The 27,555-nt window shown below is 43.8% G+C and overlaps 1 protein-coding gene across 1 annotated transcript; it reads left to right on the top strand.

The window, feature by feature from the left end:
• Positions 1 to 3,113: 3,113 nt before the first annotated feature.
• LOC138970643 (uncharacterized) lies at positions 3,114 to 19,228 on the top strand. The gene is made up of 7 exons (XM_070343109.1): positions 3,114 to 4,432; positions 5,018 to 5,188; positions 6,586 to 6,801; positions 8,386 to 8,543; positions 12,601 to 13,265; positions 14,707 to 14,984; positions 15,818 to 19,228. Exons 1-7 carry the CDS (start codon positions 3,143 to 3,145, stop codon positions 15,899 to 15,901), a joined length of 2,862 nt encoding a protein of 953 aa, XP_070199210.1. The 5' UTR covers positions 3,114 to 3,142; the 3' UTR covers positions 15,902 to 19,228.
• The last annotated feature ends 8,327 nt before the right edge of the window (positions 19,229 to 27,555 follow it).

Genomic DNA, 27,555 nt, shown 5'->3' on the forward strand with positions numbered 1-27,555 from the left:
GACTGGGGAGTAAACTGCTTTTAAATACAGAGTAACAAATACCTGATACATGTACCTGATTTGGTTTGTTCAGGTGATCCACACATGGACCCCACACGCCGTGCCATGCTGAACGAGTTTGGTCTAGTTCAACACGCAGTGTTGCAGTCACCGGACCACAACACTGTGCACGTCATCTACGGTCACACCAACAGAAACTTTGTACACAGCGAGCTGACTGAGGAGCTGAAGACACGCACTGGACTGCAGCTGGTGCCGCCACAGAGTCGTGTAGCTACGTCATCATCCATAGCAGACACTTTCCTCGTCGTCATCTTAGACCGTCATGACTTAGTGACGAATTGGTTGTTACGTCAGGCTGTGGAGAAATCAAAACACCAAGTGACCCACGCACTGTTCATTCAGAAGGAGGATCCCCGCTCTTGGTGGGTTGAAGAAAAGCTTCTCCGCTGTACCCTGATGGTATACCCTGTGTCTCTGATGGAAGATCTTTCACGTGTTGTTGGCAGACAAGCCTCAAAATCCGCTGTTTTTGCTGCTGGTTGTGAGGATGTACGGACGTTATTCTGGGACAACGTGTCGACCATGATAGGTACGCACAAACGATTTGTTTTCATCAAAACGAAACAGACGAAATATACATGCTTACGCGAACTCGCGGTTTTTTTTCTCATGTTTTTGTAACACAAAAGTCTGTTTATTGTCACAGGGTTAAAAGCTGTTGGCTTTCCCCACACACACACATCCCCAACTCAGTCCCTCTGTCTGTTAGTCTTCGAGTCTCTCTCTCTCTCTCTCTCTCTCTCTCTCTCTCTCTCTCTCTCTCTCTCTCTCTCTCTCTCTCTCTCTCTCTCTCTCTCTTTATCTCATTTTTATCTGTCGGTCTGTCTGTCACACACACACACACACACACACACACACACACACACACACACACACACACACACACACACACACACACACACACACATACGCGCGTGTTCTCACTTTGATTTAATTTCAGACTCTTTGACTGAGGAGTAAACTGCTTTTAAATACAGAGGAACAAGAACTCGATACATGTACCTAATTTGTTTCCTTCAGGTGATCCACACATGGGCCCCACACGCCGTGCCATGCTGAACGAGTTTGGTCTAGTTCAACACGCAGTGTTACAGTCACCGGACCACAACACTGTGCGCGTCGTCTACGGTCACACCAACAGAAACTTTGTACACAGCGAGCTGACTGAGGAGCTGAAGACACGCACTGGACTGCAGCTGGTGCCGCCACAGAGTCGTTTAGCTACGTCATCATCCATAGCAGACACTTTCCTCGTCGTCATCTTAGACCCTCATGACTTAGTGACGAATAGGTTGTTACGTCAGGCTGTGGAGAAATCAAAACACCAAGTGACCCACGCACTGTTCATTCAGAAGGAGCATCCCCGCTCTTGGTGGGTTGAAGAAAAGCTTCTCCGCTGTACCCTGATGGTATATCCTGTGTCTCTGATGGAAGATCTTTCACGTGTTGTTGGCAGACAAGCCTCAAAATCCGCTGTTTTTGCTGCTGGTTGTGTGGATGTACGGACGTTATTCTGGGACAACGTGTCGACCATGATAGGTACGCACAAACGATTTGTTTTTATCAAAACGAAACAGACGAAATATACATGCTTACACGAACTCTCGGTGTTTTTTTTTAATGTTTTTGTAACACAAAAGTCTGTTTATTGTCACAGGGTTAAAAGCTGTTGGCTTTCCCCACACACACACATCCCCAACTCAGTCCCTCTGTCTGTTAGTCTTCGAGTCTCTCTCTCTCTCTCTCTCTCTCTCTCTCTCTCTCTCTCTCTCTCTCTCTCTCTCTCTCTCTCTCTCTCTCTCTCTCTCTCTCTCTCTCTCTCTCTCATTTTCATCTGTCGGTCTGTCTGTCTGTCACACACACACACACACACACACACACACACACACACACACACACACACACACACACACACACACACACACACACACACACTACACACACACACACATACATTCACACGCGCGCGCGCGCGCGTGTTCTCAATTTGATTTAATTTCAGACTCTTTGACTGAGGAGTAAACTGCTTTTAAATACAGAGGAACAAGAACTCGATACATGTACCTAATTTGTTTCCTTCAGGTGATCCACACATGGACCCCACACGCCGTGCCATGCTGAACGAGTTTGGCCTAGTTCAACACGCAGTGTTACAGTCACCGGACCACAACACTGTGCACGTCGTCTACGGTCACACCAACAGAAACTTTGTACACAGCGAGCTGACTGAGGAGCTGAAGACACGCACTGGACTGCAGCTGGTGCCGCCACAGAGTCGTGTAGCTACGTCATCATCCACAGCAAACATCGACAGTGTCTTCATCGTCATCTTAGACCGTCACGATTCAGTGACTGATTGGTTGTTACGTGAGGCTGTGCAGACATCAGGACACAAAGAGACCCACACACTGTTCATAAAGAAGGGGCGTTGTCCAGACTGGATTGACAAAAAGCGGCTTCCCCACTGTACTGTAGTTGCCTATCCTGAGCTTGTGAGGGAAATCTATTCACGTATATGTGTCAGGCCGCCGCGAGTGTCTTCTGCTGTTCTTATTTTTGACCGGCCGCTATTCTGGCACAACGTATCGACCATGATTGGTAGGCCCATGCAGTTTGCTTGTTCTCTGATAAAAAAAACAAAAAAAACAGAACACTTTAATAACAACAACAACAACAGCACAACAACAACACAACAACAACACAACAACAACAACAACAACAACAACAACAACAACAACAACAACAACAACAACAACATCACATGTAGTTTGTTCACTCCAAGCTTCAGTAAGCCAAGACTGCAGAGGAAACCAGCGATAGCGTACGACAACACACACACACACACACACACACACACACACACACACACACACACACACACACACACACACACACACACACACACACAGAGTGATCGCAGAAGAAATCATGAGGTATGAGTTACTTACATCCAGCCAACCATTCTCTCGTTTCGAGTAAGGTGAAATATGATCATGCAGTGGGACGTCGTTACACTTTTGAGTGTTATATTTGTTTCGTTGCAGTTGAAAGATTGTCACATCTGCACAGACTATCTGTTATGTCTGTTGAGAAACCTGGAGGAATCAGCATGGGGTGCCCACGTGACAAGTCTGCGCACAAGGATGTCAAGGTTAAAACATCTTCCTTCACAGAAAAGAAAGCAGATTCTGCACGGGTTATTCAGGCCGTTGAAAAGAGCAACGTTCATATCCATGAAAAGTCAAAACGAAGTTCAGAAAAAGCTTCAGACCGACCAGAAGACAATGACGGCACGTGTGTGACACGAGACGCTGTTGAAATAGCATTACATTCCTCGCAGGGAAGTGACAAAATGGTGTCAAGCAAATCAAACCCAGACAGTGATGAAGGCCATCAAATTCTTGTTCCATCGTACGCACCACTCGAACATTCTGACCGTGAGCCGGTTGCTGAGTCTTCAAGTGACGCTGGCACAGTCGACATGCCAAATGATATATCTTCAAAGGAAGAACAAGATCTTACAAATCAGGTGGCATGTATGATCGACGGAAGTAATGATAATCCCCCACCGATTGTGAGCATGAGTTGGCAACATAAGGGCACTTTCGGACACACAGGAGGGGTGCTACGTAAACCGGGTTCTGACGTCATACTGAACGTGCCTACTCAGGCTCTAGGCCCGGACAACCCCGTTGTTATCCATACTGCAGTGTGTGCTGATATCGACCACGTACATACTGTGCTGGAGTTGGCAGACGAAGAACAGGTCGTGAGTCCCCTGGCCGAGTACTGGGCCGGTCTTGACTTCAGTTTTCAGCGTCCTGTCTGCATCATGCTGCCGCTGTGTCTTCCGCCAGACCCGGATCTCAGTCTGCTGCGTGTGTACCGTGTGAGTCGCCGCCAGGATGGCCACGTGACCTTAACAAGTATTAAACTCCAAGAAAACAATTTAAGTGATTGCCCATCTGCTCAGCAGGAAATCAGCAACGCGCATTCTGTGGTCGGTGAATCTTATGTACTTTGCAAAGATAGGGAAAAAACAGAAGAAGCTGATACTGACTCAGATTGTTCTCACCGGGGAAGCATTCTACTGGACAACAAATATCAGCACTCAGAAGGTCAGCGACAGCAGGTCGGCTACGCATGGGAAGAAAGTGGGCATTATGAGGTGTCTTCAGAGGGCCAGGTGTTAGTGACAACGGATCATTTCTGTGGCTACGTGTGTGTATACTGTGGTCGAAGTCAAGGTCCTCCGGAGCTGGTGGCCATGGTGTACGGAAGGCACGAAAGAATGTCTTCTCTACAACGCCTGGCCAGCGTCGATCTCTACATCTGGGACAAACGAGTCGACACTGGAGACTTTCGTCAGGTAAGGCTTTAGTTTACAACAGTATTTGCAAATACAAAACTGTTCATGAAGAACTTAACAAAGCTGTGTAAACACATAGACAAGCAGGGTTGCAACAAAGACTAAATATAAAAAGATCAAGGTACAAAAGTGTCTGTTTCTCTAAAACAGTTTTGGATTGCAACTTCATGTAATCCTCAAACCAAATAGAACCTTCCTATCGGCCAATCGTCAAAGGCGTATCTTTGTAAACAATCAAATAAACAATGCCGTCATTTGAACTACACCATCCGTATGTTGTGGGTCGTGGATGTTACTATTTTAACCTTCACTGTGTTTCCTAGGTCGTGTAAGTACGTCTGTTTTATTGTGTTCATGTGAAGAACAATAAGAACGAAGTGATATTCAAAAGCTTTGACCTTACAACACATCTGAAGTTATATTTGTTCGATCCAAGAATGTGAATATTCGTACTGATCGGTTTTGTTGTTGTCGTTGTTGTTATAGTAACCGTTGTTGTTGTTGTTGTTGTTGTTGTTGTTGTTGTTGTTGTTGTTGTTGTTGATGTCTCTTATGCTTTTGAGAATGTGTTTTTCTTTAAAATAGGAATATGACATTGGACTGACCGGTAGCAAGGTTGGGCGGACGGCTGTGTCTTTGTTGGATGAAGTGAAGGACACACAGCTACACGCTCAGATCGAAACGCTGGGACCAGCTTCCTCCAACTGGACGCACCTTCAGCGGCCTGACGGTCGGCCTGGAAACCCAAAAGTGCAGGTGTGTATGTCAGCACTGAAAGTCCACAAAGTGGTGAACTTCTCAAAATTAACTACTTAGAGAGCAAATTCGTCAAACCAACCATTTGTTTCAGCAACTTTACTCGCGAGTACTTTGGCGAGTAGGTCAAGAGAATAGACTCAGTCTCTGGTAATCCCTATTGCCCAAGCTATGAAATCCCAAGGAGTGCCAGAACTATCGGATGATTATAATAGCCTGATAACCCACCCCAGCAAGTTCATTCTAAAAGTGATTCTCGGCCGACTGAAAGGAAAGGCAGAGGAGCTCCTTGCAGAAGAACAGGCGGGGTTCAGAGCGGGTCGCAGCACAGTGTAAGAAATATTCATCTGCAGGCTTATATTGATCATTGAGAAGCGCCTCTGACACCTCAAAACACAAACAACAACGACATACTAAGTGCACATGACAAAGGCAGTCCCATGACAGTGACAAACATGGTAAAACATATATGTTTGGAAGCCCATAATGTCAGCCACCTTCACCTTTTGCCAGTACCCACGCGACAGACTTTACAGAATATGAAACACACGCTATTCAGGAAGTGACATTTAAAACTGTGATGAAGTTTTAGCGAAGAAAAAAACACAAGAAAAAGACAGCACCGAGCAGTTCCGAGAGGATAGCAGTCATTCTGTTAATCTTCACCGGATCACGCTTTGGACTACACAGTCAAGATGATGTGGGTCTGGTACGATCCATACTTTCTAAAGAAAGATTAAACGTAAAAAGTATGGGTCGTACATGACCCACGCCATCCCAATGGGGATACACTATTTTTTTTTATTTTTTTATTTTGTTTATGCAATTTATATCGCGCACATATCTCAACCACGGATTCAAGGCGCAGGGATTTATTTATGACGATTTATTTACCGCCTCTTTGCAGAGTATGGGTCGTACACGGCCAACCCCGTAAAATGCCTTCTTTAATTCCATTTGGTAAAAGGTAATCGTTGAAAAATTGGTCGATAAGAATGTTATAATTATGGTGTTTGAGAATTACATGCAGTCCCAATCAAAAACTCTCAATAGTTTACAGACACTGTTGTAAGGCTCTGGGTCGACCCAGGAAGCACGTAACGGTTAACTACTTCTTGTCGACCTTGACTGAATGCAGAGACATTATATACATTGTGAGGGAGGGAGGGAGGGAGGGAGGGAGGGAGAGAGAGAGAGAGAGAGAGAGAGAGAGAGAGAGAGAGACGGAGAGAGAGTGAGAGAGAGAGTGAGAGAGAGAGAGGGAGAGAGAGAGAGAGAGAGAGGGAGAGAGATATAGGGGGAGAGAGAGGGGGGGAAGGGGGAGTGAGAGAGGGAGAGGGATAAAGAGAGAGAGAGAGAGAGAGTTTTAAATACTGTGTTATTGCTATCTGCTGCAGAATCGCGAAGTGAAGATGATTGTCAGCTGTGATGCCTACGGCTGCTCACGGAAGAAGAGTGCACCACCTTCTCTGGTTCAGTGGCGCCTCGTGGCACCCGTAGACCTGGTAACTGACACTTCGCTTTTTGCTGTTCTTGATCTTGCCCACGTCATGGATGACGCGGTGCCTGCATGGAGAAACCGCAACAATGCTGAGAGAATCACATCTCTGCAGGTTGAGAATATTTGTTTCCTGCCATGGTTATATATTTTTCGATACGTTGTCTTTAATCTAAAAATACTTTTTCTCTGAAGCCATAATCATCATCTTCATCATCATCATCATCACCACCATCATACAACTATCATCGTCATCGTCATCATCATTTTAAATCAAATTCAACACTGGTCTACTCAAGGGCAAAGTTTATTCTTTTGCGAATAAACGTAATAACAAATACACATCACAATCAGTCATGTCCACACAACGCTACGATATGAAGAACACATAAATAACATGAAACAAAGAACATTGTAAGCAGTAATTAACATAATTATGAACCTCGTTGAAATGTTTATGATATTCAGTCCGCAGGAAATGTCCCAGCAGAAAGAGCACAAACAGTAGCAAAAGGAGGTACAAAACGGCAAAGTGACGAACTAAGCTACGCAATGTTTGTTGTTGCTACTAGCGAGTAGAATGTTTACATTATCGCTTGACAACGGAAGAGTTTCTTTCTTTATTTACTTTCTTTATTTGTTGTTTAACGTCGTTTTCAACCATTCAAGGTTATATCGCGACGGGGAAAGGGGGGAGATGGGAAACGGAAGAGTACTATTATTGGTTTTTCATATGAAAGAGCACTTCCGGTTGCAGCGCTTGAGGTACGAACGTACATCGCTGAGAGATTTAAAAACTCATTACGTTTAATGAGACTCATTATCATCATCGTTGTAACTTATCACTCAAAAATGAATGTAGCCCCAACAAAATCTGACTGACAACAGTCTCACAAAATGGGAACTATGGTCAGACAGACATGAAGGACGTTTGGTTGACTTGACTTACTTGACTTATTCCTGTAGACTCCCTGTGGAGCATAGGGCCGCAACATTTGTTGCGGTTTCTGTAGCAAGTTGTTTTTTGGCGGGGTGGAGTTGATAACCCCACGCCCAACCCTCCTCCTTTATTGTTGTTTATTTATTTATTGTTCCGGGCTTGGGACCGGCTGAAAGATCTTTAGGGTGCATCCAGGCGGAGTTCGTTTGGTTGAGACATGTACAATTTCAGTGTCACAGGGTGTCAAGTTTAGTTCCATGGGGATGATGATTTTACGCACTCAAAACCTTGTTAGTTATCTCAGAAGGTACAGATAAGCTTCATTGCCAATAAGCTAGATATTTGCATTTCAACTCGGCTTGCTCGAGATCATGGTACCAAGACATATGAACTTATACCCTTCCTAGACGACTCAGCTGAGATTTGTGTGCATTTTTAATGGGAATTGAATGGCATTTTTGTGTATGACTTTTTAACATATATGTCTGTTACCTGCATCACCACTGCAATTTCTCCATGTGAGATAATTAATACAGCTAATTTGATTTGATTTCATGCAAGTGCTGTCTCGTTTTTCTGAAACCTGCCACCAACCCTGTCTGTGATAAATGGAATTGGAGGTTTTCAGATCACTAGTAAAACAGTGGCTATATAAACCTTACCTATTTAATCTCGAAGTGTTCTTGCCAGAGGCCAAACAATGTAATTCGAGATTATTGATGTCTTTGCATACAGCTGATCTTTTTCTTTGTGCAACAGATACAGATGCCAGAATCAAGGTGCAATGAGGATGTTAACGAACCTGAGGGACACAACTTGAAGCGCTTGTTGACAGATCTTAGTACCGATCAGCTGCAGATGGTCCTGGAGAAGGTTGACTTTGCCTCCTATCAACGGCTACTGCAGACAGCACGCAGGTGAACTACGGATGTGGAAGCACATTGATATGTATAATTCGCCCGAGTATTACTTAGTCTCAGCAAACCCACACCGGTGACACTGTGACGGTTCCCCTACGCTTTGTGTTCGGTGCCCTGACCCTTTGTGTTCGGTTCCCACTCGGTTCCCACACGCCAAAATTCGCGGACAAGATCGAGGTACTGTCACCCAAAACATCCATTTATGGTAGTATTACGCAATGTTGCTCTCTGAGAATGGTCTTGTTAGATCTGTGAGTGTTTACACTACATGCCTATGTGCTGTTGGATTGAAGGTTTTTGATATTTTAGCCGTTATTAGGTAGAATGCCTTCCACTTTACTGCAAAACTGCATAATTCGTAGCATCGGCAAGAAATATCCTACCAAAAAATGCCTGCTTGGAACTGTCGTTGGTCCAGCAAAAAGTTCAACATGTCTGTAGCAGACAGCCCAAGTTTCAAGATTGTAGGGCCATCCAAACAGCCGTAATAATAAAAACAACAAAAGTAGTCAGTGAAATTGGCTGTGTTCGGTCCCCCCACACTTTTGTGACGTAGGCGTGACGGTTCCCATAATTCATTGTGTCGGTCCCCACTTTCTGTGTCGGACCCCACTTTCGATCTAATTTCTCTGTGACGGACCCCACAACCAGCCTATTTTGTGTCGGTCCCCACACCTTCTTGGATTTATGACTTGCCGGTTACTTGTATCATTGGCTCACGAAGTGTAGCCTATGCGATCGTAACTTTGTCTGTCTGTGCGTTTGTGCGTGTGTGCGTGTGTGTGTGTTTGTGCGTGTGTATGTCTGTGGTAGAAACTTTAACATTTCCGAGTCTATGTGTGAGTGGTTATCCAAGACTATGGATAAAGCTCGCATAAGATTACGTCACGGTCAAAAGTGTTTGACGTCAATTAATGCATCATGACGGCATGCCTCCCTGTAGTCTTTCTCTCTCGCGTGGTGTGTGTGGTCTCGGTCATTGTTATTTTGAGCGGGCCGAGACTATTTGGCAGTCGTGTCCCTGTAAGTAGGCTACATGCAGACAGACAGATCTAGATCTAATGTCTCGCTTTCTTGCACAGTTTCACCTATGCTCTTTCTGTGTGTGTGTGTGTGTGTGTATGTGTGACGGAGTGATTGAGTTTGTGTTACTGTTTGTCTATTTCTTACGTGAGCCTTGAAGGCTTCGCCTCTTGTTGTATTCATTGAATCTAATTGTCTCGGAGTTATTTTTCAGCAAAAACCGGCAAGGCAGCACCTTTTGTGATACCAAGTAAGTCAGATGACATCAGTATGTGTGTGTGTGTGTGTGTGTGTGTGAGAGAGAGAGAGAGAGAGAGAGAGAGAGAGAGAGAGAGAGAGAGAGAGAGAGAGAGAGAGAGAGAGAGAGAGAGAGAGAGAGACTAACTTTATTAGTTTATGCCACAAATAATATATAACATTATTTATCTCTGGGACGGTTCCCAGTATACCAGCAAATTATGTGTTGATCCACCCACACCTTCTTGAACTGGCCTTCCCAATATCTACTCTTAGTCTTACGGCCTTTTCAGAAAAAAATGGAAATCTCTGGAAAGTTTCTGGAAAGCGTGTTGGAGTTGAGCACGATTGTACCCGCGACAGCGTTTTTCCAGCGGCGCGACGAAAATCAAGCACATAGAAAATGACCAGGAGTGTTTCCACACGCGCGACGCGTTAGCGGCGCGACAAGCGGCAAGCGACGCGATTTTTTTGAAAGGGTCCTGGAGCGATTTTTTCGCGTTGTCGCGCGGCAACGCGGGAGTTTACAGATTTTACCGCATGTTTAAAACGCAAGTACGGAAACACGTCACGCGTTTGCGCGCGTTTTCTTTTGTCGCTGCCGCTGTCGCGGGTACGGAAACAGAACTTACCGCGAGTACGACACTACCGCGAGTATAACACTACCGCGTGTCACACTACCGCGAGTATAACATTACCGCGTGTCATTTTATGACTTCCATGGCTGAAGGCAAAGGTTGAAATGTTTCCTTGAAATATAAAACAAAAAGGCCTGGTCTGTTCTCTGAACACTAATTCAATGTTTGTCATGCTAACCAAGAACTCAAAACGATCAGAACACACTATCAGAATACATATAGAATGGGTTGCTTCCAATCAAAGTTAGAACACAAACTCACAAGAAGTAAGTTTGCATGCGTTCTCTCTACGGTTATGGTACTCGCGGTTGTGGTACGCGCGGTAGTGTGACACGCGGCAGTGTTATACTCGCGGTAGTGTCGTACTCGCGGTAGTGTGACACGCGGTAGTGTTACACGCGGTAGTGTCGTACTCGCGGTAGTGTGACACGCGGTAGTGACGCTCGCGGTAGTGTCGCATAACCGGAGTGATCTGGAAAGGTGTCAATCTCTCTCTCTCTCTCTCTCTCTCTCTCTCTCTCTCTCTCTCTCTCTCTCTCTCTCTCTCTCTCTCTCTCTCTCTCTCTCTCTCTCTCTCACACACACACACACACACACACACACACATACTGATGTCATCTGACTTACTTGGTATCACAAAAGGTGCTGCCTTGCCGGTTTTTGCTGAAAAATAACTCCGAGACAATTAGATTCAATGAATACAACAAGAGGCGAAGCCTTCAAGGCTCACGTAAGAAATAGACAAACAGTAACACAAACTCAATCACTCCGTCACACATACACACACACACACACACAGAAAGAGCATAGGTGAAACTGTGCAAGAAAGCGAGACATTAGATCTAGATCTGTCTGTCTGCATGTAGCCTACTTACAGGGACACGACTGCCAAATAGTCTCGGCCCGCTCAAAATAACAATGACCGAGACCACACACACCACGCGAGAGAGAAAGACTACAGGGAGGCATGCCGTCATGATGCATTAATTGACGTCAAACACTTTTGACCGTGCCGGTTTTTGCTGAAAAATAACTCCGAGACAATTAGATTCAATGAATACAATGATACAAGTAACCGGCAAGTCATAAATCCAAGAAGGTGTGGGGACCGACACAAAATAGGCTGGTTGTGGGGTCCGTCACAGAGAAATTAGGTCGAAAGTGGGGTCCGACACAGAAAGTGGGGACCGACACAATGAATTATGGGAACCGTCACGCCTACGTCACAAAAGTGTGGGGGGACCGAACACAGCCAATTTCACTGACTACTTCTGTTGTTTTTATTATTACGGCTGTTTGGATGGCCCTACAATCTTGAAACTTGGGCTGTCTGCTACAGACATGTTGAACTTTTTGCTGGACCAACGACAGTTCCAAGCAGGCATTTTTTGGTAGGATATTTCTTGCCGATGCTACGAATTATGCAGTTTTGCAGTAAAGTGGAAGGCATTCTACCTAATAAAGGCTAAAATATCAAAAACCTTCAATCCAACAGCACCTAGGCATGTAGTGTAAACACTCACAGATCTAACAAGACCATTCTCAGAGAGCAACATTGCGTAATACTACCATAAATGGATGTTTTGGGTGACAGTACCTCGATCTTGTCCGCGAATTTTGGCGTGTGGGAACCGAGTGGGAACCGAACACAAAGGGTCAGGGCACCGAACACAAAGCGTAGGGGAACCGTCACAGTGTCACCGGTGTGAAACCAGTGTTAGTCTGTATGGCTTATCGACCGTCTTGTCGTCCCTCCATATATATCTGTGAACAAAAATGTAATGTGGGGGTTTTCTGTAACGTTATTGAGGCCAGATCATTGACACTTTGTGACCTCAAGGTTTGATGACCTCTGTATCTGATACTTATCTGATTGATTACTTTCACATTTTTAAGATCACAACTGAAAACCATAAGTTTCTCAAGTTGTGAATCTATCCAGTATTTTGTGTGTGATGCTTTTGTTATTGTTATACAAAATAAACTGGAAAAAAGTTCAACTTTTCAGTTTTTATTTTCTAGCTAAAAAGGCAACACAAGGGTAGTGTGAATATGTATAATGTCCAATAACCCATGGTTTCAAGGGATGCAAGATAGATACGTAATTTCTCTTCATTCCAATTAACGCAAAACATTCATTCTACCTATGTATGCAGATACAAGCGTGAAGATGACTTCAAAAAGCAGCTGATTCAGGAGTTTTGCTGCCATGATTCGAGCTCCGTGATGAAGGCCATTGCGTCCCTGTTGCCTTCCGCTCCTGGGGGTGAAAGCGTACCAAGGAACCTAACGCCACATCAAAGGAACTATTCGCCTGCCAGTATGCCCGCAGAAGCCGCAACTGGTGCTCTACCAAACGGAACAGTCTCTCCTCTAGCTGGGATGTGTTCCCCGAACTGTTTCTCATGGTCACAAGGGGAAAGCACAGATGTTTTAGATTGTTCAGACCAATCTAACCTTGACAAACAAGATATGACTTCAGAAAACGGGAATGCAATAAAGGGGTCAACGTCAGGCCCTGGTGAACAGCTAACTCCTTTTCAGAACAGTGGCTTTACTTCACGACCCCATACAAGAACTATTCACGGATATGGAAAAGAAAGCGATGGTGCCAAAATATCTGAAAGAATCATGCGGGAGTCTCACATGACAGCGGACCAGGATGGAAAATACTCTGGTGTCATACGACAGGCTAGAGAACGTTACTTTTCTGGCCTACAGTCATCACAGCTGAATTGTTTGAATCCTCCTCAAGACTCTGAACTTTCTCCAATGGGACTGCCAAGCTGCAAGGATATCAAGGACGACGTCATATTTGACCGTAAGTTTGTTTTAAAATACTTTTTTCAGACAGACCGGGAATCGAGACGAAGTTGGTTGTGCATGTGTGTGCTTGAATTTCAGTTTGGAAACCTAAAAGCAATGAATGAGTTCGATCATTAATATTCTCAAAATTCTTATTCAAATTAAAGTTGTAGTCTTCTTCTTCTTCTTCTTCGTTCATGGGCTTAGACTCCCACGTTCACTCATGTTTTAAGCACAAGTGGAGTTGTACGTGTATGACCGTTTTTACCCCGCCATTCAGGCAGCATACGCCGATTTCGGGGGAGGTATGCTGGGTATTTTCATGTTTCTATAACCCACCGAACTCTGACATGGATTACAGGATCTTTTCCGTGCGCACTTGGTCTTGTGCTTGCGTTTACACACGAAGGGGGTTAAGTCACTAGCAGGTCTGCACATAAGTTGACCTGGGAGATCGGAAAAATCTCCACTCTGAACCCACCAGGCGGCAGCGACCGGGATTCGAACTCACGACCTCCCGATTAGGAGGCCGACGTCTTACCACCACGCCACTGCGCCCGTCAAAGTTGTAGTAATTGAATACAAATGGTATGATGTCCCCTTAATGGTTGAATGAACACATTTTGTTCGCCTACAAATGTCCAACAGTTCTGTCTTTTGACAATTAAAATGACTTTCCATTTAGAAGCCCATCCAAATCAGAATTCAAATTCTCTGCTCGTATATTATCGTTTACTAACATTAATAAATACTCGTATCCTCTGCAATGTTCTCTTGCTCATTATTTTATTAGGGAGAACAGCAAATATTGTTTAAGCATATAATTATATACAGTGGAGCCCTCTTTTTAAGACCTGAACAATCCGAGAAGATCAGGTCTGATAAAGGAGGGAGTCTTAAAAAAAGGTCAACTTACAGAGGTTAAGAGCAAAATGTTTCTGAAAACAGGGCCTTAAAAGGGATGGAGTCTTCTATTGAAGGGGGGAGGGGGGGCGGTCCACTGTAATGATACATAACGAAGGGGTGTCGTATAAACCATTTGCTTTTCTTGTATGTAGTATCCGCTCATGCGATCGACATCTGCACCTGCATCAGTAAGAATGGCATAGCACACGAAATACGCAGATTCTGTGTAGATGATTGATTCGACTTTCTCCTTGTATGTAACAGTTAGCACGTTTTGCCTATGATGTTTTTCCATTGATTGTTATGTGGTCCCGACCGTTTTTGTAAGGTCGATTTTGGGGTATCCTCATTTGAGCGGCGGTCACGTGATCCCTGTTAAATAAACCTTTGATCCGAAAAGTGATCCAGATTGTCAAATGAACGGCCTTAACTGGCATAGACAGTTTAAATAAAATGACAGGAGAAGAATTGCTCTTATTAGGGTGCGAAATGTGTTGCACTAACTATTTTGCTAAGTTCATGTTCATACACGCGTTAGTATGTGTGTGCAGATATTGACAGAGACGTCATTACGCGGGTCGCCACAAACCTTCCAGTGGACAAAGCCATGATCTTCTTCTTGGACCTCGGACTGTCCAGCCAACAATACGAAGTGGCCAAACATAAGCACGGCAACGCCTTTGTACAAGTGAACACTGAGTGTTTTATTATGCTCGGCCAGGCAGGCAAAAAAATGGACGTGGACACGTTGACAAACGCTCTGGCCGCCATAGAAAGATTTGACATTCTCCAGGACGTACTTGACTTGGAAGACAGGAAAAAATCGAAGGTGGGTTCAGTTGGAGAAAAAAAAACAGGCTTAAATAGTTTTGCTTTCAATACCACCGTTCATGGCTGTGTCGTGCGTAAAGGTACAGCCCACAATTCCACATAAAGGTACACACTTCTAAACGCTCTATGTCAACTTGGCTTTGTTTGACTCGCCGTCTCTGTTGAGAAGCCTGTGCAAATACAAGACCAACCGAAAATCAAATCACAGACACATACTTTCACTTCTCCCGGTCACATCTTGGAAAGCAATCTGTCACTGCCGAGGCAGGAACTATGTATATGTATGATCTCCGAAGTACATAATCAATGCATGTGCATTTGGGTCAGTCTATAATCAGGCAAACAACTTCGAGAATGTTCACTTGTCAAAAACATTATTTGTTTTCAGGGGCATGGCCCAATTGTGAGGCAGCAGCATTTTGATCAGAAATATATGTGCATGAAAAGACCTTCTTATTTTTCCTCTGCTCAAAAAAAGGGTTTATTTGATTTGAGCAATATGTGGGAATGACGTCAACCAGGCTACTCAACACCTACCATTAATAGCGTCTCTGGTTGGATTGACTAACTTTAAGATGTCAAAACGGTTAAAAAAAATCGTTGCTGATTGCGACAGGAAGTTATCATAGTTCGGTTATTAAGTTTACCCTCACAGAATTTAGATTCGCGAAGAGCAGCTCTCCTAATCCTCTTCTACTTGTTCTCACTATTTCAAACTTATTATTGTTATCTGCAAACCTTGTTCCTTTCTTATGTTTAGTGTCACCGTTGGTACCTTGCTTTATGTAGTTAGAACACTCCCACCCCAAATCATTTGCTTTGCTTTTTCAGATGAGGTCACCACAAGAAACAGGGCCAGGAAAAACTCAGACAGATTTGAATACAACAGAGGAGCCACCTGTCAAAAAAACGTAGACAGTAGCCGATATTTCTCACAATGGATCAGTCTGCCACAGCCCTTCAGCACCTTGTCATCGCTTCAGCAAGTCTTGCTGAGAGAGAAGGCTGCAGACGGTGCAAACGTACATTCAGACGGTGCAAACGTACATTCAGACGGTGCAAACGTACATTCAGACGGTGCAAAAACGGTCTGTGACTATAGCTTTGAACTGACAGTTTACCTTGCATTGTATTATGTGTGTACACAATTAACACACTATGAAAATAACCTTTTTTAAAGTCTGCAAATGTTTTTTTGAATGTTTGAACATTGTTTATAATCTTTAGATAAATCTACAGATTCGTTTGATTGTACAGTTATCAGGAATGCATGTATGTTTTCCTTACATCCCAGTAACCTTGCTGTGAACAACAACAAGTGTTTTGAACAGCACTGATTACAATGTCTAAGATTTTTTGTTTGGTATTGCATATAGGAAGTGTCATTTAGTGGACAGATATTTAACATGTTTAACTTATCAATACCCCTGAAGGAGAAAGTATTGCACGATTCACCCTTAGTTAATATTTTAGGTATACATTATCTTCCTTTTCCTGATGTTTTCATTTCACATGTTGTTGGTATTGTGATAAATGTATTGCTAGAGACTGATAAGGGAAGGCGAGGGAGAGAGAGAGAGAGAGAGAGAGAGAGAGAGAGAGTGTGTGTGTGTGTGTGTGTGTGTGTGTGTGTGTGTGTGTGTGTGTGTGTGTGTGTGTGTGTGTGTGTGTTCCCCCGTAAGTACTGGATAGATGTTCAAGAAACTGTACAAAGTACAAAGTTTTCCCAGTTAGTATCCATGCAAACTGTTTCTTTGCTCCATGTTTAGACAGATGTCTTTGATGACGTCATATAGGTCCTCTTTAAAAACAAAAGCCAGACACTCGAGCAAATCAGGTACTGTCACTCCCTTTCATAACACTTTGCAATAGCGAATCAAAAAACAAGAGAGGTATGTTGTTGGAATGTTTTGTTATGAAAAAAAAAGTTCACTGATCTTCGACCCAGCGATCTTTTGGGTGGACAAACAGACAGACAAACACGATTATGTCGCTTGTGTCTTCTGAGCAAGCTTCTGCACAATTTGTCAGATAAGTTTATGTTCTGTATTATAAGTGTGTGTCTGTCTGTCCACTTGGGGGACCGCTGGGACGGAGACCATCCAGTGACTGTAACGTTTTGTTTTGTCTTAGTTTAACGTTCTAATAACATACCTTTCTTGGGTTTATTCATTCTTAATATTGGAACGGTGGTAGTCAATTTGTTTTTGGATTGTTACTTTGCAAAAGCCATATGACATATTTCTAAAACAAAGCTGTGTACTACAGTCGAAACTCGCAATGGATGCCTGCTTGTAACAGGTTAACAGTGCTGCTAAGCGTGTTGTCGTTGAACATGACACTAAACTGGCTACCTCTGAAAAAAAAGAAAGTCAGACGGACATTTGTTTGTTTGTTTGTTTGCTTAACGCCCAGTCCACCACGAAGGGTGATATCAGGACCAACCAGTCCTAGCACTATCCCCATAATGCCAGACGCCAGGCGGAGCAGCCACTAGATTGCCAATTTTAAAGTCTTAGGTATGACCCGGCCGGGGTTCGAACCCACGACCTCCCGCTCACTGGGCGGACGCCTTACCACCGTGTTGCGGTCAGACGGACATTGTGGTGACCGCTTTTTCCAATCAAACTGGTGCATATGTGTCCCAGCTGATAACTTATTTTTGATTCACTATGGGAATGACGAAGTTGAATGGTTTGAGCATTTGCTTTTCTTGTCAGTGTTGAATGTTAGAATGTATTGGCTTTATGACATATCATATTATATATAAAGGCACAACGCCGGTGATACTAATGTGTGATACTTCTTGCGCCCATTTATAAATGTCATGATTTTGACACATGAGTGGACATAAGCTTTGTACTTTGTTTCCGTTTTATATAATTTTCACAACCCTATCAGCGTGTCTTTATGTATTGTTCAGCAATCTTCACATATTGTTAATAATGACAGCAGCGATGTTCACATTTACCATCGTCATTGTTTGCTGCCATGCTCTTATGCTACTTGCCCTTTTTTACGATTGAATTATTTGAACCTTTGAATCACCCGTTCTTGTATGATCTATATTGCCATATCACTGCGCTTGGTATTGTTGTTAATATGTACCTTGACATACGCCAATAATTTAATATGTGTTGTTTTGATAAGGGTTTAATACATCAGTTTAATCTGATTTTGTTTTTAACTCACCTGAGTACGAGTAATCGGTGAGTCTTTATAGTACTCATCCGTGTCCGTTTGGCCGGCAGGTTAGCCGTTGTCAAAAACATAACGTTGAGTTTATCTCAGATGCTTTTTTTTTAAGCTAGACCCTTGAAACTTTGCACACTTCTAGGGTTTGATGATGCTGCAGAAAAAGTGTAAACAGGTTTTCTGCAGTAAAACAACAGCACCGTTTTACTGCAGCATTCTTGATTTCAATTTTACTGCAGTAAAATGTTTTGCTCCAGAAAAAACCGTTGCTTCGGCGAAAGATGACATTATTCAGAAATGCTACAGAAAAGACAGTTTTTCTCCAGCATTTCTGTTTTTCTGCAGAATAACTGAATAATGCCAAAATGCTGAAGAAAATAATAATACGAATATTTATAACGCGCAAATTGTAAAAGTGTAAACAGTTTTTCTTCAGTAAAACAACATCTCCGTTTTACTGCAGCATTCTTGATTTTAATTTTACTGCAGTAAAACTGTTTTACTGCAGAAAAAAACGTTGCTCTCGCGAAAGATGGCATTATGCAGAAATGCTGCAGAAAAGAACGGTTTTTCTCCAGCATTTCTGTTTTTTCTGCAGAATAACTGAATAAAGTCATCATCCGCCAAGGATATCATTCCGTGGTGGAGGGTCACAAATTAGCAACAGTGTGCACATTTACTTGTTATTAGCATAGGGCAACGCTGTATATAGCGACTCACGAAAAGTGAGGTGCATCGCGAAGTCAGAACGCTCTCTTGCAGGATTTTCTTTTCCAGAAACGTAAGTTCCAACGCGGACGTTTGTATCCTTACTCCGGGTTGGCCGAGAAGAAAACAAGCAATACGATCGACGCTGACTTGGTCTCGGATGACCCCCCTAGGTTCTCGGGAAGAGAACAGCAACAACCAATCCACCAACCGACCAACCAACCAACCAACCTTGTGATTTTGCTACGAAACAGATCCATATATATTCATGTATTCATCCATTCATTTTGTTTATATGAACATTAATGTTTTCATCAATATGTGCATTGTATTATAAAAATTTTAAAAAACACCAGGATGTGCAGGGTTTATTTCTTGCGAATCTGCAGAAAGAGAGACTGAGAGATAAGGGCAGAGAAAGGGAAATTGAAGTGAACTATTTAAAGTTTTAGGCAAGGCCATATCTTCCAACCTGGAGAGAAAACAAAAAAGAGAGAGACAGACAGACAGACAGACAGCCAACCAGACAGACAAACATACAGACAGACAGACAGACACACAGACGGACGGACAGACAGACAGACAGGAAGACAAATAGCTAGACTGATAGACAGAGAGAGACGGGAGGGGGGAGAGAGAGGGATAGAAAGAGAGTTAGACAGACAGGCAAAACGAGACAGAGAGACGAACATAGAGACACAGACAGTTTACTTGTAAATAAGATCCGAGCGAACTACGTTCCCGCTTGGCAAGCATTTAAGTGATATAGTGCAAGGGAGGGAACTTCTTCTACTGTCAAGCGTTTAATTCAAACCCAGTTTCTTCCCTTCACCGAGGGTGTGTTTCTTGACAGTTTGTTCATTTACTCACAATATGTTACTGTTACTCTGTTCAAATGTAAATTGTTTTGGAGGAATCGCCTTTTTGGCTCACGTAAGTGTAGCCTATGCGATGCTAACTTTTGTCTGTCTGTGCGTGTGTATGTATGTATGTCTGTGGTAGAAACTTTAACATTTGACTGAACACCGAAATACTCATTTTACCTGGTTATTTTTCAAGCACCATCTTCAAACTATTGAAGTAATGATCAACATTTTGTCGGCACGTATGTAGTTAAAGTGTGTATCCAAAGAAAACGGGTGGTGGTGGGTTTTGGGGGGGGGGGTAAAAACAGGTGACTGGTTTGTGTCGTGTGTGGTATGTAGGTCAGGGGTCAAGGTTAGGTCAGATCGCGTGAAGGATTATGGTATAGATACAGTTATCACCGAGCTGCAGTTCGCCGATTCGGAGAAGACGATTTCACATTGTTCGGTTTCGTAGCTCCAGAAAAATAGATAAAGAAGATACCAAAGGAGATTTCCTACAGGATAATCTGCACAGCGTGTTTCCAGTGTCTGCGCGAGGAAGCGCAGCGCTGTCGAAAGCGCAGTGTCGATCTGGCCATCTCAGGCAGTCGTGTCCCCGTAAGTAGGCTACAATGCAGACAGACAGATCTAGATCTATAGTGTCTCGCACTCTTGCACAGTGTCACCTATGCTTACTGTGTGTATGTGTATGTGTGACGGAGTGATTGAGTTTGTGTTACTGTTTGTCGATTTCTTACGTGAGCCTTGAAGGCTTCGCCTCTTGTTATTGTTTTGTATCGTCAGGTTTTGTTTTATTGTGAAGCACGTGCTCGAATCATATTGCGCATGGTAACATTGAAAACGTTACTCTGCAATAGTAAATGCCCACAGAAAAGGAGCATTGGCGCAAAATGGTTGTCAGGAAAGTGTTCAGGCTGTTACAATTAGCTTGCCTGATGTTATAAACAATAATCAGCTGTAAACAGCCTGTAACCACAGGGATGTTTTCATCTTGTCTGTGATCTGACACACCAAACCGGACACGTGACGCATAGAAGTTATATTTTGGTCTTGAAGGATACAGTCAATCTGATGAACAAAATATATTTGTGATATGTTTGTGATATCTCATAATATCAGTTGTAGATCAGCTATTTAAAGGTATTATCTTCCCGTGTACACCCTCCTATCAACCCCCCCCCCCCCCCCCCCCGACCCCCCTCCGACCCTGGAACAAAAATTAATGTTAAACTTTTTAAAGGAGGTCAAGATTTGTTCAACCAGTTTTAAAGTAACAAAACGACGTGAAAAGGCATGAGGTTTTTAGAACCTTAATTCTTTTCAAAGCGATAGACCTAATTATGAATAGTTTCAAACGTGAAGGCTTCCCTTTGAACTGAGAAAGGAAACACCGGCACTTGCATCGGTCCCGTCAGTTAAAGGGAATTTTAAAATAATATTAAAAAAATCACCAACCAACCCAAACCCAGTGAACCCTCTATTATACTATTATATTAAGTTATACTCTCGGTAACAGTGACTCAGCCGCAGGCCTCTGAGACGTTCGCAAGAACCCAGTCCTCTACGGAAGAAGAAGAAGAAGAAGATCCCGCCTCAAATACTACATCACATATCCGCTGTTGGGGCTTTTTCATGAGCTAACTAGCATCCTTACTCTTGGAAGGTTACCAAAAATCAACAATCTGCCTTTTTCCTGTGCAGAATGGGAACTGATTTAGTGTGATGAAACAAATGTGCAGCCTTTGGTTGACGCTGATGTCAGTTACAACTGACTGGCAGACAGACAGACAGACACACACACACACACACACAGACACACAGACAGACACACACACACATACACACACACACACACACACATACACACACACACACACACACACACACACACATACACACACACACACAGATACACTTGTATCTATTTTCAGACATGGCAGATGATGAACACTTTGAAACAGTGCTTGAATATAACTATATATACAACTCAACATGCATATTTTTCAGAGTACGATTACTTTTACCTCTTCTGATACCATTTTTCAACATGGGGGTAATGGTACGTTTTGCCGCAGATCTGTGTAAAAATGTCATGAACAATTGTTTGATTTTTTGTATGTGTGATTGCAGGGACCATGCTCAGCATTGTGTCATTTTATGGTTGAAATCCAGTGGATGCTTCAGGAAATATCTTCATGCGAATTGAGAAAGTCTAATTTTAAACTACAAAAACGTGACGTTATAACGCTATTTCCAGCCATATCGGAAAGGCACGTTACAATAATTCAAATAGAAACATACCATTACAACACGCGTGAACCAGGGATTAATATCACCTCCAAAATAGGTCATGTTGTTGTAACTGATCGGGCAGAAACCCCATCCAGCTACCCAACCCTCGTTTATCTGAATCTTGTCATGTCATTATTTCCAAAAGTCTGTAACAAAAAGTCTGCCCGATTAATTTCTCTCATTTTTGTCACACTTGTTTCAGCACATTCTGAAATTATTGAAGACAAACTATACTGTTCAAAAAAAGAAACGCATAGTTGCTACTTGCCAAATTTGTTTTATTTTTCGAAAAAATTAACAGAAAATCCAATATTTAGATTATTTGTTTGAAATTTGGTATGGACACAGATGAATGCACACACAGTTCATTTGCATCTTCAAATCAATCAGTCAATCAATACGATTGGGTGCCGAGGCTGTCAAGTCAGTAGGGGGTGTGACTGCCTTGAGCAGCAACAACTGCCCGGCACCTTCTGGGCATGGACTGGATCAGATGCCGGATATCTTGCTGTGGGATGGTGTCCCACTCCTCCTGAAGTGCCTGCAATAGATCGCGGTGATTTGCCGGCGCTTCTTCTCGCCTGCGCACACGTCTGTCCAATTCATCCCAGAGGTGTTCTATCGGGTTCATGTCTGGCGACATGGATGGCCAGGGAAGCACCTGGACATGGTGGTCGGTGAGGAACTGGGTGGTGAGTCGTGCTGTGTGCGGGCGAGCGTTGTCCTGCTGGAATATGGCATCCTGGTCAGCCAGAAGAGGAAGGGCGTGTGGGCGCAGAATTTCCTCCACGTCATCGCTGGGCAGTTATGCGCCCTTGGACGTGCACCAGGGTGCTCCTTCCAGCGGTATTGATCGCCCCCCACACCATGACGCCTCCACCACCATGAACGGGTGCCTCATCCACACAGTTGGTCGCGTAACGTTCGTTTACTCTCCGGTAGACCCTCCTCCGACCATCATGTCGCTGGAGCAGGAAGTAGGACTCGTCGCTGAACCACACGTGTCTCCAGTGATTCCGGACGGTCCAGCGAAGGTGCTGGTTGCCCCACTGCACTCGGTTCTGGCGATGGCGGCGGGTGAGGACAGCTCCTCTGTGAGGTCTGCGAGCTCTCAAACCAGCTTCATGCAGGCGGTTCCGCACGGTCTGGTCCGATAATCGGTGTGGCCCGGGGAGAGCCTGGACAGAAGATGAGGCCGACAGGAAACGATTCCGGAGGTGGCGGAGCCGTATGAAGCGGTCGTGAGCAGCAGTTGTCGCCCTTGGTCTTCCCGCTCGTGGCAAGTCAGCAACGGAGCCAGTGGCTTGAAACCTGACCCACAGTCTACTGATGGTGCTCTGGGACACGTGGAAGTGCCTGGCGATTGCACTTTGACTTTGGCCTGCTTGTAAACGACCCAATGCAATTTGGCGGTCTTCTCTGCTCAATCGGGCCATCTTTCGTCGCTGAATTGTCGTCTGATTTCTTTGTGGCGAACAATCCGCTTTTATGGGTTTTGGAAGACATGGTGAGAGCTCAATATTCCCCGAGTTTCACGAGATTACACTGAAGCATGACGAGTGGTCATGCCAAATGAGCAATTTTGACATTGTAGCCACTGATAACGCATGCGTCACGTGCAGAGCTCACTTGTGGCAATGGACGAAAGGTCGACGACCAGATAAACATTTTCTGCAGTTTGGTGGATATCCTTGTAAACATATAACTAAATTAACCAAATATTACAAGCTATGCGTTTCTTTTTTTGAACAGTATATATATAAGCGAAATGTCAGCGAAGTCGATTTTCGGGGTCAATCGCTGTCGGATGTTTTTTAAAAGGCTGAGCCAATTGACTCTGGAGAAACAGAAAGTAGCAATTCTTACATCATTTCTACGATGATGCTTACGCACAGGAAATGTGTTTCCCCGAAATGTATTTCAAGTTTCTTGTTCAGATGTGTCGACGAAAATAATGATGGTCGCTCTGTCATCACGGAAACTAACAAGTAAGACTTGGGGGGGGGGGGGGGGGGGGGCACATCCTTCCTGCGTAAGCAATCATGCCAGTCACCACAGGTTTGTCTGACCGGGCTGTACTGAACAGCATGCTTCCACTTGGGTTCATACCGAAAATCAACAACATGACTGACTCTCTGGTTTGTATGTGTGTGTGTGTGTGTGTGTGTGTGTGTGTGTGTGTGTGTGTGTATGTGTGTGTTTGTGTGTGTGTATGTGTATGGGTGTGTGTATGAGTGTGCGCGTATGTGTGCGCGTATGTGTGTGTGTGTGTGTGTGTGTATGTGTGTGTGTTTGTGTGTGTGTATGTGTATGGGTGTGTGTATGTGTGTATGTGTGTGTGTATGTGTGTGTGTGTGTGTGAGTGTGTGTGTGCGTGTGTGCGTGCGGGAGTGCGTGCGTGTGTGTGTGTGTGTGTGTGTGTGTATGTGTGTGTGTGTTTGTGTGTGTGTATGTGTATGGGTGTGTGTATGTGTGTATGTGTGTGTGTATGTGTGTGTGTGTGTGAGTGTGTGTGTGCGTGTGTGCGTGCGGGAGTGCGTGCGTGTGTGTGTGTGTGTGTGTGTGTGTGTGTGTGTGTGTGTGTGTTCTGAATTCATTTTGCCGGTTGGCACTGGTGTCAAAACAAAATTAATTAATAAATGATTTCCCACTCTTCATAGCAATCAGCTACACTGTCGATATTTGGTATAATTTTCTAAGAGAAAGGGTGCTCCTATCTCATTTAAAAACCTGGTCATATCTGTGGCGGTTGGTTTGATTATTCAGACAATTGCTAGCTTTCCACTGGGAGGAAGATACACGAAAATGAAAGGAAGAACAGCTGAACCTGTCCTTGCGAACACCTCTCCCAAGCGAGCACCTGCCTACAAGGACTATTCCCCTAAAAACAAATTCCCAGACGAATTTTTCCTCTATGTAATTTACCTTTTCAAAGCAACCACCCGCGTCTCAAACGACCACTGAGTGACTTTTGTACGGTCCCTTGGGTGTTTGGCATAGAATGATTCGACTTTATCTGTACAAAAAACAAACAAAACAAGTCGCGTAAGGCGAAAATACAACATTTAGTCAAGTAGCTGTCGAACTCACAGAATGAAACTGAACGCAACGCCATTTTTCAGCAAGACCGTATACTCGTAGCATCGTCAGTCAACCGCTCATGGCAAAGGCAGTGAAATTGACAAGAAGAGCGGGGTAGTAGTTGCGCTAAGAAGGATAGCACGCTTTTCTGTACTTCTCTTTGTTTTAACTTTCTGAGCGTGTTTTTAATCCAAACATATCATATCTATATGTTTTTGGAATCAGGAACCGACAAGGAATAAGATGAAAGTGTTTTTAAATTGCCTGCAAAGTGTTGACCGTGATAGAGGAGGCAGTAGCTGAACTTTTAGTTCTACGATGATGAGGAAGCAGAGAAAATTGTTTTGCGTGTGACAGACAGCCAGCCAGCCATGTAATTGATCTTTTCACAGCGCCCACCTGTCTGTAACTACAACTCTTGGACGGTTCCTTGGTTGGTCGTTATAGACATGTTCGACTGTTCCTTACTTTAATTGTTTTCATTGTCATCATTATTTTTATTATCCCACTGCTGGGACAATATGTGACCCTCCACCACGAAATGAGTCGCATGTCACCTCGCGCGGTTCTGCCCTAGGCTTAATATAAGTCCGGGGAGTGTCTGGTAACAGTGTGAGGGTCACCTTAGTCACAGGCTTATAACTCAAACAGTTTTCGCTCTTTTCTAAAACGGTTTTCACCACTGGATAGAGCATAACAAACTCTTTATGAAAATGTAAAAATATGAAAATCATGCAAAGGTGACATGCGACTCATTCCGTGGTGGAGGGTCACATATGTGTGTGTATCCATTAAGAGAACACCTGCAAAGTGTTAATCCAGATATTGAGGAGGCAGTAGCTGAACGTTTAGTTCTACGATGATGAGGAAGCAGAGGAAATGGTTTTCCCGTAATTAGCTTTTGGCTTCTTGTTCAGCTCAGTCTAACAATAATAATTATGTGAATGATTGCTACCACAAGTGAACCATCTTACATCAGACGATGCACTTGTGTTGCTACATCATCAGGGAAAATGAAAAGTGGGACATTAACACAGGCATAATGCACACCACGTGGGGCACCGTTCAAGTGTGTTAGTCGACATGTATACGGTGGAACCCCCCTTAAGACACCCGCTCCCAATTACGACTCTCTCTCTCCCCCCCTCTCCCCCCTCCCCCTCCCCCCCCGCCCCCACATACAAGACTTTATTTTCTAAAGATTTTCTTTATGCAAGGTCTGTCAATTGACCCCGATTTTAAGACTCCCTCCTTTTTTAAGACCGGATTTGCGTATATTGTTGGAGGTCTTAAAAGGGGGTTCCACTGTACTTTGACAGCTAAGCATTGCGTATTCTTGGACTCGACACTGCCATGAAAAATCATCATCGAAATTAAAAACAATCCGTAGAGGTATAAAAGCATGTTTACTGCTGTTAAACTTAAGAGCAAGATAGACATTACTAACAGCCTGTGTCACGTGGTTCCGAGGTCAGCAGTGAAACTGAACTTTTGAGTAAGTTTATCGTGGGAGTGTTCGTCGACTGTTGCCACACGCAACTTGTAAGTACACATATTGAGTATTAATTTATTTATTGGTGTGATACGGGGGGGGGGGGGTGATCTTTCTTAAGACCTTTTTTTGTTTGTTTTTGTTTGTTTGTGTGTGGGTTCTTTTGTGTGTTGTGTTCGTGCATGCATGTGTAATGATGTGCCGTTGCTCGAATACTTCTGGGGTCAAGCTATCTGACTCCGATTGCAATGTGAACTCACTGTCTAGCTCTCTAGCTCTCTGTCTCTCTCTGTCTCTCTCTCTCTCTGTCTCTCTGTCTCTCTCTCTCTCTCCCTCTCTTTCTCTCTCCCTCTCAGTCTCTCTCTCCCGCCTCCATCAAAGCTGCCACGCATTGTAAAGATACTGTTCAAAATCCAATTCACCTTGTGAGGCCAAGTTTACACAGAAGAAGGACATGTTGTAGACTGGCAGTACCCACACCAAAGCCCAGCAAATAAACAGGTACAAAATGGACCATAGACAGAACAGTTACCAGGTGAGCCATCCCGGATGCATCACCTAATCTGAGCTTAAGACTGGGAAGGGGCAAAATAAACACATGGAAACGAAACTGCGAGCTTGCAGTCTTCCGGTTCAGTATAGGAAGATACTTTCAAAGGGGGTTACTGAGGAGGGAGGAAGGGGAGGGGGAGGAAAAAACAAAGGGGGGGGGGGGGGGCGGAGTTGGTATAGGGCGACGACCGAACTGGTAACAAAAGTAAACGACGTTAAACACCAAATAAAGAAAGACTACTACTACTACTACTACTACTACTACTACTACTACTACTACTACTACTCCGTTGCGATATAACCTTCGTGGTTGAAAACGACGTTTAAACACCAAATAAAGAAAGACTACTACTACTACCGTGACTACTACTACTACTACTACT

Source organism: Littorina saxatilis, linkage group LG7 (assembly GCF_037325665.1).
Source record: "Littorina saxatilis isolate snail1 linkage group LG7, US_GU_Lsax_2.0, whole genome shotgun sequence".
NCBI lineage: Eukaryota > Metazoa > Mollusca > Gastropoda > Littorinimorpha > Littorinidae > Littorina > Littorina saxatilis.